Consider the following 15,977-nt stretch of genomic DNA (forward strand, 5'->3'; position numbering starts at 1 on the left):
CTAATCACTCATAGAACACTTTTTTTAGCTTAATGCTTAACTATTTTATAAGCAAGACTAGAGGCCCAGTGCACCCTCTCACAATCTGGAATCCCTCAGGGAATGTCGGACTGCTGGTTTTGGCCTTATCCTCGCAGGCCAGGCTGAGGGACCCCACCGGTGCACGAATCCGTGCACTGGGCCTCTAGTATGCATATAAGATCTTTGGTTAATCTCTTCCCGCCCTTCCCCTTCACCCCTTTCCTCTGAGATTCATCAGTCTGTTCCATGTTTCCATGCTTGTGCATTGAGCGTCTGCCGCCTGGTGGTCAGTGCGCGTCATAGCTACTGGTCGAACGGTCGCTTAGGCTTTTATATATATAGATGTTGCCAGAACTTACAGATTTCAGTGAAAAAGGTTAATAATCAATATAGGATATATAATTTTAAATGTCACTTAAAATTAGAATAAAAGGGAAGTACATTATAGGCTATCTGATTCAATAGATGTGAGATGTTCTTATTATAGCATGTTATCCAAAATTTTGATATCTAAGGATTGTTATATGTATATGTATTGTTAGCACAGATTATGACCAGAACAGTTTCACTCCTAAAGATGTGGTTTAACTTTGTTTTCATTTGGAATTTGCTTCTCTGCAGGATTATCAGGGGATGCCAGTAAGCGAAAGGCTGTTGTTGCAGATCGAGTAAGTATTTTAATAGGGTCTTTACTGGGGTACAGCACAAATTTGCTTTGGGTATTTGCTAGTAATCTTTGGGCAAAATTAGGTAAATGGCTACAGTCAAGTTATCTGTGTATACAAAAAATCAGATTATAGTTCCCTGGTATTATCTTGAATGTTTAAAAATATTTTTTTATCATCTTTTCTTTTTTTTTCTTGCTCACTCTCTTATGAAGATGATAAAGTAGTAAATAGTCTTTTGGTTATTTTAGGAAGAAGCCTGAAATCTGGATTATTTCTGAACCTAATTATAGCCCATAGAAAGTTGACATTTGTTATATTTTATAAACTGATTAGTAATTATGAAAAATAGTATAAATGCAAGTGTGTATGTTACTTGAGATAATACAAAAGGCTGATGATTTATTATTATTACTAATTACCATTAATCTGATTAATGCTAATATTTACTATTGCCTTTGTTTTCCTAGTCTAGACTTGGTTGAATTCATTTACTGTACTCATTTATTTCCCTTTTTAATGTGCAAGTGCATTGGTAAAAGTTACATTTCAAATTAGTATAAACATTTAGAAAATGAAAGTGATCATCTTTAGACTCATGATTTTTCTCAGTATCTGCCAAAATATTTAGGGTTCTATGTTCTATCTGTGTTCTTCAAGGAAAGATTTACAGAAGAGGATTCCTGAAGAGCTTAACTTCAGTATTTCATTTCCTGAGCAACACAGATGCTACTAAAATCTAGAACTTGGAGATAGTTTTAGAAAAGATTAGCAAATTAGTACTAGCCCTGAGGCTGAAAGAATTTATGTAGAGTTTAGGAAATTGGAAAATAAAGCCACTAAAATTTTAAATTTATTTTTAGTACTAGAGGCCCAGTGCATGAAAATTCATGCACTGGAGGGGGGGGGCGGGTCCCTCAGCCCGGCCTTGCCCCTCTCACAGTCCAGGAGCCCTCAAGGGCGGGAGGCAACCCGGTGATCAGGGGAAGGCGACGCCCCCACCACACCTCTGCTGCTGCCACTGTCGGCAGCGCAAGCCTCAGCCGGCCCTGGTTACCTGAGCCTTGGGCGGCCCTGGGCAGCTGGGCAGCCGCTATCCGAGGCTTGCCTATGCCTCCAGCATCAGCTGGGTAGCCTCCATCCGAGGCTTGCCTACGCCTTGGGCGTCAGCTGGTTAGCCACCATCCAAGGCTTGCCTGTGCCTTGGGCCAGCCCTGGGCGGCTGGGGGACTGAGGGCGGGTCTGGTCGTACCATGTGCCTGCCACCCTCCTGGCGGGGCTGAAAGGACTAGGCGCCACCATCTTGTGGCTATGGGCACCGCCATCTTTGTGACGGCCTGATGGTCAATTTGCATATTCCCTTTTATTAGCTAGGATTATAATAAAATCTGATTCTGTATTATTTAGGGGGATCCAATATATTAAGTATTGAAAAACTTTAGAGATATGTTTTAACTTCTATACAAGCCTATTTTCCTTACAGATGGTAGAAATCCTATTCCATTATACAGATCGAGCTCTAAAAAAGTGCCCAGACCAGGGAAAAATCCAAGTGATGGAGCAGCATTTTCAGGTACACCTTTGCATGTGTTTCTAACAGCAATTGGTATGAATAGGTCTAACATTGCTCTTTCATTTTACTTGAGAATGGAACCTTCATGATTTAGTTAAACAATTTTCAGTATTCAAAGCTTTATTTCAGGGCTTGTGGAGCATTCTGTGTGATTAAATTTTGAAGTAACAGGTCACATGGGAACAGATGAGTAAAATGTTGAGAAGTGTTAGTGCTTAGCTACTTAGTGTTGTGTGGAAGGAAAGACTATATGTATGAGGGAATACCCGTAAATTGACACCTTATAGTGGCTGACACCTTGCTAATGACTAACATTTATGTTAATTAGGCTAGTTGAAGAAAAGGTAGACTACCAAGTTTTAAATTTAGTTTTCCTAAGAGTAACTGTGACTCAAGAACAGATTAATTACAAAAAAAAAATATGATGTCTAAAATCATTGGGAGGATGCGTTGGGCTTAGTAAGCAGAGTCGGAAAGAGCCCAAGTGTGCGGACAGTGGGTCTGTGCGCCAGACTAAGGAGCCCGCACTCCTTTGAAAATTCTTAGTCTATGAGAGGAACCAAGATGGCGGCATAGTTAAACAACTAATCTGCTGCCTCACACAACAATTTCAAAAATACAACTAAAAGACAAAACATCTACCACCCAGAACCACGGGAAAGCTGGCTGAGTGGAAGATTTACAACTAAGAAGGAAAGAGAAAGGAGAACAAACGCTGAAAAGCTGAGGTACGGAGGCGCGTGAATCGGGCTGGCGGCGGGCGACTGGGTGCGCGGCTTTTCTTCAACCCAAAGGGAGACAAGCTCCCGATCACTCTGAAATCCAGTTTCTGGGGACACGCGGGGGACCCAGACACCTACAGGGAGAAGCTGGACTCTCGGCCATCGGGTCGGAAAGTGAGAGTGACTTTTTTGCAGAAGTGTGCCCAGCAATCATTGTTTTACTGCACTGGAGCGCGGGGCACAGGGACTTGGAAACGTGGAAAGGCAGAGACGGCTGACGGCAGCCATCGCCGTTGGCCACGCCCCAGCCTAGTGACGCCCTGAGACCCCGCCCAGCCCTGAGACCCCGCCCCGCACATTCTACAAACCCGCCCAGGCTCCACACAGCGGCTTTTGCATATAAATGGCCTGTTCTGTGGCAGCTCAACCAAATTAACTGCAGCTCCAGTCAGACTGCTCCAAAACTGCCCAAGCAAAGGAGGAGAAAACTAGTTCTTGCTGTAGCTCCTGCTGGGGGACACACAGTACACAAGGGTACACCAAGAGTGTCCACCTCAAGTAACTGGGAGGCTGACCCATTGAACCAATAGGACTTCTAGTACACAAAACTACCCTACCAATTCAGGGAAGCAGAGAAAATGAGGAGGCAAGGAAACAGATCACAAACCAAAGAAATGGAGGAGAACAAGCGACTGGACATAGAGTTCAAAACCACGGTTATAAGGTTTTTCAAGAATTTCATGGAAAAGGCCAATAAATTCAATGAGACCCTCGAGGATATGAAAAAGGACCAACTAGAAATTAAACATACACTGACTGAGATAAAAAATATTATACAGAGACCCAACAGCAGACTAGAGGATCGCAAGAATCAACTCAAAGATTTGGAATACAAAAAGGCCAAGGACACTCCTCCAGAGAAGCATGAAGAGAAAAGAATTCAGAAAGTTGAAGATAGTGTAAGAAGCCTCTGGGACAACTTCAAGCGAACCAACATCAGAATTATGGGGATACCAGAAGAAGAGAGAGAGCAAGATGCTGAAAACCTATTTGAAGAAATAATGAACGAAAACTTCCCCCACCTGATGAAAGAAATAGACTTACAAGTCCAGGAAGCGCACAGAACCCCAAACAAAAGGAATCCAAAGAGGACCACACCAAGACACATCATAATTAAAATGCCAAGGGCAAAAGACAAAGAGAGAATCTTACAAGCAGCAAGAGAAAAACAGTTAGTTACCTACAAGGGAGCTCCCATACGATTATCAGCTAATTTCTCAACAGAAACCATGCAGGCCAGACGGGAGTGGCAAGAAATATTCAAAGTGATGAATAGCAGGAACCTACAACCAAGACTACTCTACCCAGCAAAGTTATCATTCAGAATTGAAGGTCAGATAAAGAGCTTCACAGATAAGAAAAAGCTAAAGGAGTTCATCACCACCAAACCAGTATTATATGAAATGCTGAAAGGTATTCTTTAAAAAGAGGAAAAAAAAGAAGAAAGATAAAAATTATGAACAACAAATACATACCTATCAACAACTGAATCTAAAAGTCAAGTGAATTAAAAATCTGAGGAACAGAATAAACTGGTGAACTTAATAGAATCAGAGGCATAGAATGGGAGTGGATTGATAATTCTCAGGGGGTAAGGGGTGTCTGTGTGGGGAGTATGGGAAGAGACTGGACAAAAATCATACACCTATGGATAAGGACAGCGGGGGGGAGGTAAAGGCAGAGGGGGGGTGGGAACTGGGTGGTGGGGAGATATGGGGGGAAAAAGGAGAAACAATTGTAATCTGAACAATAAAGATTCATTAAAATAAAAAAAAATAAAAGAGCATTTGAGAGTCAAAAAAAAAAATAAAAAAATAAAATAAAATCATTGGGAGGCTGATACACAAATTGAGCTAAGTATTGCTCTAATTGTCACTATACCTCCCTAGAATAAACTGCCTTTTGATGACCGGGACGAATTGAGTGAAATCGTAACGGACAGATACGGGGCAGACAGTTTAAAAAAATGAGAATGAAAGATTTTTTAGTTTTTCTTAGAATGCAGTGAAAACTGAAGTCAAAGAACAATTTAAGGCCTATACAGTTTTTATTATGTGAGTTTTACTGTTTGCAGTGCTTTCCAGTTCTACTTGTTGTAAATCTCTGTTTATCCTTCTCCATTCCTAGAGCTCTCCCACCCCCCACCTCCTCTTTTAATAAATATTTCAGGATCTAATACTAGAGGTCAGCAAACATTTTCTAAGAAGGGCCAGGTGGGAAAATATAGACCATGTATGATCTCTCACATGTTCTTTTTAAAAACAACCCTTAAAAATGTAAAAACCACTTTTAGCTCTGTGAACAGTTCAGAAACAGGCTATGGGCAGGATTTGGCCCATGGGCCAAGTATGCAAACCCTGGTCTAATATGTACTAAGGTCTAGACACTGGGCCATAGTGAGTAAAATATACATGATCCTTGCTATCTTAATGTTTGCAGCCTAGTCAACATAACTTTTCTTGTATATGTTAACAGAAATATTTAGAAGAAGTCTAGGGGTTTTGAAGTTGAAGAGTGGGTGCAGTTCATATCTTTTCACATCTCCCTTTGATACTTATAAGTTTGAAGATAAGGACAGATACAGTGTTAACATTTGGAGGTGTCAGAGGAAGATTGGGTTTGCTGAAATGTACTCTTTAATGCCACAGTAGGGGCTTCTGGTAGAGTAACTTTTATTGCTGTTTGCCTGGAGGTTCATTAAATTTACCAGTAAAGAAGAGAAATAAATCCAGATAAATTTTTAAAAATAGATAATTTAGGAGGAAAACATAGGTAGAAAGAAAGCATTTAGGAATAAAACTGTTCAAGAACGATACATTTTATATAAATTATTTTGTATACCAATGCAGTATACATAGTATAGAAAACAATATTTTAATGAGACTATCTATTAACAAGAGGTGGTGGAGATGGTATTCAGAAAAGAACTCTGGCCATTATAGGGTATGCTTTGTTGAAAAGAAACATCTAATAGGGAATGCTGGAAGGGGCTAATGAGTTGTGTGTGTGTGTGTGTGTGTGTGTGTGTGTGTGTGTGTGTGTGTGTTTAGAAACCACGATGCTGGAGAAGAACATGAGAGAGCTATGAAAGAAAGAACAAAAGTGATGTTTTGATGGTGAAATATGAAAGAATCTCAGCATGACAAGGAATGTAGATGATGGTTTCTATACAAATTACAAAATTTACAGAGAAAAAAACTGTAGTAGAATGTGTTCTTTAATCAGCTAGATCTCTGAGAAGTTTTATTCTGCTAAAAGAGTATCTGATAAAATTTTTGATTTATTAATAATTTGGTCTCATGAAAGGTAAACATAGTGGGAACCATTATTCTGGATTTACTCTACCATTGATTGGCAAGTGGGAGGGATAGACTCTTGAGAGAAAACTGGTTACTTTATTTAAAAATTGTAATAATGGCAGAAACCGGTTTGACTCAGTGAATAGAGCGTCGGCCTGCGGACTGAAGGGTCCCAGGTTCGATTCTGGTTAAAGGCATGTACCTTGGTTGTAGGCAATCCCCAGTGGGGGGGTGTGCAGGAGGCAGCTGAACGATGTTTCTCTCTCATCGATGTTTCTAACTCTTTATCCCTCTCCCTTCCTCTCTGTAAAAAATCAATAAAATATATTAAAAAATAAAAAAATAAAAATTGTAATAATGATAAAAAATACTTGAATCATGAATTCTGTATTTTATAAAGCAAATATATCAGAAAAAAACATGGGCGCCAAAAAACTAATGGGTTCACAAAGAATAGCAAATTTTTAATTTTTGACATAGTAGCCACAATTAATCCAAAAAGAAAGGAAACAGGGAGGCTTGTTGAGAGAAGTATCTGTCTACAAAGCACAGAACAGCTATGAAATTGGAGAAAGGCAGACAACCAAAGATATGGCCAAAAGCATCATGAAGACTGTCAGAAAGGAGAATAGTACGATTCAGACTGTGCCTTCCAAAGGGTTGAGGGGTTTTGACAAAAATTCACTAGGTATATACTACATGCCAAATAATATGTAAAGGGTGTGACACTCATTCTATTGAATTCTCACAAGAACCCAATGCAGTAGGTACTGTTTTAATCCCCATTTTAGAGGTGAGGAAATTTAGACCTATAAAGGTTAAGTGACTTCCCAAGGTAATATTACTGGTGGGGCCAGAACTTCAATCTAAGTCTTTCTGACTTCAGAACTCAGCTCTTAAATAACCACTGTACTATACTATTATTTTCAGACAAGTATAAGGAAAGGATGGGTGACAAGGGGTGCTGTTAATAGGTGATCAAGATTGATAATTAGAGTAAACATCTAAGCCAGTGATGGGCAACCTTTTGAGCTTGGTGTGTCAAACTTCGCCAAAAAACTGAGCATAACTTGGGTAGTGTGTCACTTTGAGGAAAAAACATTATTTCACAAATGTTTCATCCTCAGGAGCAGCAAATGTTTCATCCTCGGCATGCGGTCGCCTCAGCGGCCACGTGTCATCAGAAATGGCTACGCATGTCAGTGCTGACACACGTGTCATAGGTTTTCCATCACTGATCTAAGCCCTTTAATGCTTAATGTGTGGCAGGCACTGTTACAAACCCTTGATACATATTAACTCATTTAATTTTATCATAACTCTGTAAGGTAGGTACTTTTATTATTCCCCTTTATAAGTGAGACTGAGGCTCAGAGAGGCTAAGTAACCTGTTTCAGATTACATAGCTCATAAACGATAAAGCTGGGATTACAGTCTAAGCAGTTGGGCTTCAGGGTCCACATTTATTACAGTAAAAACTTCATATTTTGCTTTCATTTTCATGAGCACAGAGAATGGTCTTTAAAGTGGAAAAATACAAATATATGTATGAAAATAGCTGAAGCCCAGCATATGTGATATATAGTTAGTTGCATTAAGATTGTTCAAATCTCAAAACCTTTTGAATTATAACCCAGGATACTGTTTGACCAATCTGAGCCATTATTGATAATTTGTCAGTAACTTTGGATCAATTTCCATTCTCAGTTAAGCATGGGTGCCTAAGCTGAGGAGACACAACTTATGTCCCTCAGAAGGACTGTTTGCTTTTGGGAAAGGTGCTCTTCAGCCCATTAGGATGGGTGAAGTACATGCTTAGTTGGCCAACTATCTACTGTTTGAAGTGTATAATATTAAATATCCTATATAATAAAGAGGTAATATGCAAATAGACTGTCACACCCTCACAAATGGCTGCCTATGACCAGGCCGTCAGGGGGGTTAGCGAGGGAAGACCAAACGACTGAACAAGTAGGCTGCGTGGGGCGACCAGGCTGCCGGGGGTGGGGGGCCATGAGGGGCGACCAGTCTGGCGGGGGAGGGGGGCAGTTAGGGGCGATCAGGTTGGCACTCAGAGACAGGGACAATCTGGTCGGCGGGGAGGTGAGAGGGCTGCAGTTAGGGCAACCAGGAAGGCAGGTGAGCAATTAAGAGCCAGTGGTCCAGGACTGTGAGAGCGATGTCCGACTTCTGGTTTAGGGCAGTCAGACATCCCCTGAGGGGTCCCGGATTGGAGAGGGTGCAGTCTGGGCTGAGGGGACCCCCACCCTGTGCACAAATTTTGTGCACCGGGCCTCTAGTTTAATCAAAATTAGTTTGACTCTAAAAGCATATTTATTTTGAAAAGAAGAGTGAACTTTAGGAACTATCTACTGATAATCCCAATGTGGTTTGTGAACATTTTTTATGAGTTCACATAAAAATGTCCATGTTAAACTCATAAATTGCCTTTTTGAAAGGAATATGTGGACAGTATATTCATGGAATGCCTATTCCATAACATCTTGCTTTCATTAAGAGCATTTTTCTGGATTTTCCTTTATCCTCATGGCTGAAATAGATTTGTAAATAGATTAGTAAATAGTAAATAGATTTGTAGGTAAACATCCCTACCCAAAGAGTATTCTTTGGTGGTTTAGTATTAGTTACATCTTAAGCCTCTTTTATATCCAAGTTTTTATCTTTGATTTAGATGAAGACTTAGTGGCTTGTCAAATTTAGCTGGCACCAAGAAGTGCAATCAAAATCATTATGAGATGAAATTTAACAGGGGTAAACATTCAGACTTCATTAGATTTAAATAATTAACTTGCATGAGTACTGGATTGGGAAAATCTAGCTGGACAGGATTTCAGTTGACACCAACTTAGTATGAGCCAATGATGTGTTAGGGCCCAGATAAAGGAAAGTGATAGTACCCTTGGGCTACTTGTTAGAGATAAAACCACTAAGATGTTTTATAGACTGTTGACATACTGAGATATATCCCACAACTGGGATGGTGGGAGGTTTTATGAACAGCAGTTAGGAAAAAATACTGGGGATGTTTAATCTGAGGAGAAAAGAAATGGAGATATGCTGCCTTCAGATGATGTAGGGCTGTCATACGTGGATTTACGGTGTTACTGCAGAGGGCAGGCTAGTAGAAATTCTGAGATAATTTTCAGTTTAAAATGACCTGGTGCTGATGTAAGAGCTCTTGGATTATGCTATTGAATATTGAAATAAAAGGAGGATGTCAAACTGACCAGGAGTGTTTTTAAAGGACTATCTTTGCTGACTGGGAAGATTTGGGATTCTGTGTCAGTATCAAGAAACTTTCATTAGGAACAGGTAACGTGTATTCCAATTAAGACTGGTTTCTGTTGGTCAAAATACTGAGAATTTGTATTTTACCAGCAGGTGGCACACAAGCCTGCTGCCTCAGTTTTAGTCTTCACCTTTGAGGAGGGGCCTCCCTTTTCCTTAGAGTCAGAATATATAACGCCATTCAGTATTTCTGCTTTCCTCTAAAGACAAATTGGCATTTTTTTCCCTGTCCTAACTATAGAAAATAACTTTTGGATCTTGTGGCTTTTATTTATCTGAGAAAGATTTGAACCTATGATTATATTTTATTCATATAATAACTAGTAGACTTGAAAGGAATTAAAGTGTTCTTTGTCTCATACATGCTGAAACTCACTTTTTCTTCCGGCTAAGTCTTTCCCATCCTAAAACTACGTCAAAGAGCAAACAGCCCAGGCCGGGTAGTTCAGCTTGTTAGAGCATTGTCCCAATATGCCAGTGTTATGGGTTTAATCCCCAGTCAGGGCACAAGAATGAACCAATGAATTCATAAATAAGTGGAACAACAAATTAATGTTTCACCCTCTCTCTCATATCATCATCATCATCATCAACAACAACAACAACAATAATAATAAACAGCCAACAAATCCCTTCTTTGCCTCAAGCCATACCCAATAGCCTTAAGCCTCCTGTTTGTACCTTCTTTACAAAGCCAAACATCTTATAAGAGTTGTCTCCATTTCCTCATCTTCCTCTCATTCCATGCCTGTAAATTCTGTGGACTCTTTTATTCCTCATCTTACTGATACTCATTAGCATTCAACACAGTGAATGACTTCTTGAAACAGTCTGTCCTTTGGGCTTCCCTGGTATCATACATTCAAGTTTCTTTTCTTTTTTTTTCCACCCAAGTTCCTATCAGCTCCATTTCTAATTCGATCCTGTTCTTTCTATTCTGTAGTGCCTCCCTGCCCACAACTTTCCAATATTAATGTTTCGGTGACCATCTGTATCAGTCAGGGTTCTTCAGAGAAACAGAACCAATAGAATGCGCACGCATGCACATACACACACACACACACACACACACACACACACACACACACACACACACACCGATTTATCTTCTTTCAAGGACTTGGCTCACATAATTGTGGGGCTTGGCAAGCCTAAAATCTATAGAGTAGGTCAGTAGGCTGGAAACTTAGGCAGGAGTTGATGGTTCATCCTCCCTGCCCCCCCCCCCCCAATCTTTATTGTTGAGATTTTTACAGATGCCCCCCCTTTTTATCCTCATTGCACCCCTTCACCTGGATCCCACCCCATCCCAGGTCTTCACCACCCTATTGTCTGTGTCCATGGATAATGCATGTATGCATTTAAGTTTTTTGGTTAATCTCTTCCCCCCGCACTCCCTTCCCTCTGAGATTCATCAGTCTGTTCCATGTTTCTGTGCGTCTGGTTCTATTTTATTCATCAATTTATTTTGTTCATTAGACTCCTTGTTTATAATTTCGATTTTTGGATTCAATTATTGGTATGTATGTATGTATGTATTGCCATTATATTCATATTTTTAATCATTTTTTTTCTTTTTCTTAAGGAAGACCCTTTAACATTTCATGTAATACTGGTTTGGTGGTAATTAAGTCTTTTAGCTTTGTCTTATTTGTGAAGTTCTTTATCTGACTTTCAATTCTAAATGATAGCGTTGCTGGGTAGAATAATCTTGGTTGTAGGTCCTTGCTTTTTATCACTTTGAATATTTCTTGCCACTCCCTCTGACCTGCAAAGTTTCTGTTGAGAAATCAGCTGACAGTCACATGAGCACTTCCTTGTAGGTAACTAACTGCATTTCTCTTGCTGCTTTTAAGATTCCCTTTTTGTCTTTAACCGTTTGCATTTTAATTATGATGTGTCTTGGTGTGGGCCACTTAGGTTTTCTCTTGTTTGGTATTATCTGCACTTCCTGGACTTGTACTAGTATATCTGTTTCTTTCACCAGGTAAGGGAAGTTTTCTGTCATTTTTTCAGTTAGGTTTTCAATTTGTTGCTCCATCTCTTCTCCTCCTGGCACCCTCATGATACAAATGTTGGTACGCTTGAAGTTGTCCCAGAAGCTCCTTACACTGTCTTCATATTTTTGGATTCTTTTTTCTTTTTGCTCTTCTGATTGGGTGATTTTGCTTCCTCGTATTCCAAATCACTGATTTGATTCTTGTCTTCCTCTGCTGTCAATTCCTGTAAATTATTTTTTATTTCAGTTAGTGTATCCTTCATTTCTAACTGGTCTTTTTTGGTGTTCTCACTGAGTTCCTTGAAGTCCTCTTTAAGTTCCTTGAGCATCCTTATAACCATTGTTTTGAACTCTGTCTCTGGTAGTTTGCTTGCTTCCATTTCACTTAGTTCTTTTTCTGGAGATTTCTTCTGTTCTTTCATTTGTGACCTGTTTCTTTGTCTCTGCATTTTTTTTTTTTAATTTTTTTTCCAATTTTTTTATTAAGGTATTATATGTGTACATATCTTACCATTGCCCTCCCCACACCCCCTTCCCATATATGCCCCCACCCCCCAGAGTTTTGCATCCATTGGTTATGCTTATATGCATGCATACAAGTCCTTTGATTGATCTGCATTTTGGTGGCTTCCCTGTTTTGTTTCTATGTATCAGATAGAGCTGCAATGTCTCCTGGAATTGATAGAGTGGCCTTGTGCAGTAGGTGTCCTATAGGGCACAGTGGCTCAGCCTCCTCAGTCACCTGAGCTAGGTACTCTAGGTACACCCCTGTGGGGCTGTGTGCATTGTCTTGTTGCAGTTGAGAATTGATTGCTGTTGGCATCACTGGGAGGGATTGACCCCCAGGCCAATAGGCTATGTGGCCCAGCTGCGACTACAGCGGATGAGCTGCTGTGCAGGAAACACCCCTATGGAGCAGAACTTGCTTCAGTGGGGCTTTGATGCTCACCAAGTCCACCCCTTGAGTGCGTTGCTTGTGGATGTGGTGGGGTTGTAATTTGGTGTGGTTTGAAGCTGACCACTGGGTGCACTGGTTCTGGGGCCTCCTGGGAGGTGCAAAGTCAGCTACTTCCTGTGCCCTGCCTGAGGCCACCTGGCATGAGCTACAGAGAGATCTGCAGATGACTGCTACTTGTGTTGGGCTTGGAGGTTCCCAGGCAAAGCTCTGAACCAAGGCAGGGTGCTGCTAGTGTGGGGCCTGGGACCACTTAGCAAGAGTTACTGGGCCTGCTGAGACAAGCTGCTGCTTGTTTGAGAGATGTTAGGAAAGTCTGAAGCCTGAGCCAAGCTAGGCCATTCATATAGAAAGGCCACTGCAAACAACTTGGGTGAGGCTGAAAATTGGGTGGGGCAGGGCCTCAGGGAATTAACCAAGGCTGGGCAAACAGTGTAGGCCAGGTTTATGGAGACTCAGATGTGCTGACTTCATTGTTGCAGGGAGGTCTCATCAAAGGAACAGTGACCTCTGCCAGCACTTTTGTCTGGGAGAAAGCTGCCCCCTAGTTCTTATCCTGATGCCAGACAATTCAGTTCCTCCCCATATGTCCCTGGATCCTTTCAAGCTGTTGCCCCAGCATTGGAGCTCAGAGGGAGTGAGTGCAAGTAAGTCTGTGTGTCAGCTCTTTTCTTAAATGGAATGCCTGGGATTCCAGCAACCCTCTGCGTCACTCAGCCACAATCCCCACTGGTTTTTACAGCCCGAAGTTATGAGAACTTCTCTTCCCAGCAGTGAAACCATGGGCCGAGGAGTCTGGTGTGGGACTGGGACGCTTTGCTCCTCCTGGGTCCTCCACAGCTGAATTTCCCTCCCGATTAAAAAAAACCTGCCACATGTGGGTGTCAGACCAGCCCGTTCCGTGCCTCCACCCCTCTTGCCAGTCTCAATGTGGCTCTTATTTCATTCTCTACTTGTAGGACTTCCGTTAGCCAGACTTCAGGCGGTACTGAATGATGATTGTTCTGTAGTTTAATTGTAATTTTGCTGTGTGATGCTTTGTTCTTGAGGCAGGATTTCTTCTCAAGTTTTTTTTTTTTTCTATCTCTCTCACTACTTACTGACTTTCTCTGTTCATTCTTCCTCTTCTGGCAACCAGTAAATGTTAGGATTCTTCACAGTACTCTTATTTCTGTATCAGTGTTTCTCAGGATGTTGTCTGTGGACCATTTGCTTCAAAATTACTTGAGAAGCAGTTTCATGCATTTTGAATTATTTTATCTTTCTACACTCATGTTTGTTTGTTTATCAAATAAGATAGAGTTGTAAATAAGTAAATATGAGGCATTTTATTAACATGTGTCAAGCTAAAGAGATTTGAAAAATAATATTATTTTAAAAGATGTTGAAAATAAAAGCCTTGCATTGTGACCAAGCTCTCCTTCCAGCTTCATTTATATTTCCATGGGAAGCAGATCACTCAAGGCCACTGTTGTAGCAGCTGTTAGCATGTTTTTATATGCAAGTTCATGCCAAAGAGTGGATGGAGACTAAAGCTGATCCCAGAGTGAGGCAGTAGGAATTTCCTTGTCTAACTCATGCTTTCTTGAGATGAACTGAGGAAGGGAAAACTGAGTTGATGTCCAGCACACTGCCTTATTCCCAAGGCTTGCATAAAATGCTGGTTCTGGGAAGTTAGGTTTTTCCTAGATTATTTTATCATCATACCTGGAAAAAAAAAAGGAGAAATACATGCATACACATACATATTCAGAGAGATATCTATATTTATATAGCCACTCACCATGTTTATATACTAATACTGGGATACCAGCTGCCTAGCTCTGATAGCCTGTGGAGATGTATGTATGTGTATATATAAATTATATATGCATATATCTGTGTTTATGAATGTTTATCTATTTTGGTGTATACTGGGCTTTGCTAAAATTTGGAATCATTTTTAAACAATGCAGTTTTCATTGTCTGATTTACTTTTACCATATAAATTATTAGAATTAATGCCATTGCTCCAGAAAGCAAAGGAATGTATATCTACTATCTCATTTCTTTTCACATTATGCTTATAAAATAAGGAGAGCCAGAGATTATACCTACAGGTGGCAGATGGTAAAATAGTCACAATGCAATAAAAGGATCTATTCAGTCACTCAAACAATTGACAGGCCTAAATTTAGGTTTTCTGTCTGTCAGCTCAGTGTTATATTCACATATTCACATTGCCTTCTTTATTAAGTCTTAAATATACACTGATATCTAGCAAGAAAAGTTATCTTCTTTGGCCAATTATAGGGATGTGCATTGAAGAAGAAATTAGAGATATATTTACTTTTCTAATTTATTTTATTCTGGAGACCAAAAATTCAGCCATTTCTCAGGTGCTTCATGCAAGCTTTTGAGACCAAGAGAAATCTTCTTCTTTTTTTTCTTTCTAATTTTTGACTTATTTTAAAAGATTTTATTTATTGATTTAGAGAGAGAAAGGAAACATTGATTTGTAGTTCCACTTATTTATGCGTTCATTGGTTGATTCTCATATGTACTCTGACTGGGGATGGCACCTGCAACTTTGACATATCAGAACGGTGCTCTAATCAGGGCCCAAGAGGAATATTTTAAAAGTAGGCACTGCTCATTATGTTTGTGTTGAAAGACTTGGGACAATTAGCAAGCAGCATACAGCACAGCCTGATCTTAGGGGCAGAAGGGCTGGAAATTTGCACGAAGGCTTAATCCCTCAGCATTCCATGGAGAGGCATGTGTAGACCAGGTCTAGCTGGATGGACTGAGGACTTCTCTATTCTCCTTTCTTTTAGGGCTCTCGTGAGAGCAGCCTTCCAAATGGGTTAAGTGGGCAGGGGGGATCATCTGAATTTGGGCACTAGCTCTTCATGGTGGTTGTGCATTGGTTCTGGCTGGGAATGCCAGCTGCCCAACTCTGACTGCAGATCCTGTGGGAAGTTGAGCACAAGTTTAGCCTTTGCCACTGGCGAGATGGAGAGCTACCCATCCTGCCTAGCTCATTTTCAGGCATCTAGGAGATTGCCACCAGGGGATATCCACTGGACCGTCTACCTTGTCTTTTCATAATCAGAAAAGAAGGCTTAAAATTTGAAAATAGACTTGGCTTTAATATTTTGTTTATGGGGTTTTAAATGTTCAAAATTGATGAAGACCTGGTTTCGCTAAGAAGCCAGATTGAAAGTGTTAATTTGGATTGTGTAGCCTTATTTAAGTGAGTTATGAACAGGGGCAGGCATGAGGATTGCGTGTATCTTTTTTTAATTAGAAATCTTCATTTGGGGGTAATTGTACATTCAGCTGTAAAAAAGAATACAAATATATCCTTTTGTACCCTTAACTTGATTTTCCCT

At 40.4% G+C, this 15,977-nt stretch overlaps 1 protein-coding gene across 6 annotated transcripts in view; it reads left to right on the forward strand.

Moving 5' to 3' along the window:
* Nucleotides 1–15,977, forward strand: part of VPS8 (VPS8 subunit of CORVET complex) — a 247,460-nt gene that overhangs the window by 78,805 nt on the left and 152,678 nt on the right. For all 6 annotated transcript variants that reach the window (XM_079764490.1, XM_079764492.1, XM_079764493.1 and 3 more), the window contains 2 exons: nucleotides 643–689; nucleotides 2,170–2,259. In XM_079764490.1, the coding sequence (XP_079620616.1) occupies nucleotides 643–689; nucleotides 2,170–2,259 (137 nt within the window). The remainder of the gene's footprint in view (nucleotides 1–642; nucleotides 690–2,169; nucleotides 2,260–15,977) is intronic.

The sequence above is a fragment of the Cnephaeus nilssonii genome (genome assembly GCF_951640355.1).
Source record: "Cnephaeus nilssonii genome assembly, chromosome: 3".
NCBI classification, from domain to species: domain Eukaryota; kingdom Metazoa; phylum Chordata; class Mammalia; order Chiroptera; family Vespertilionidae; genus Cnephaeus; species Cnephaeus nilssonii.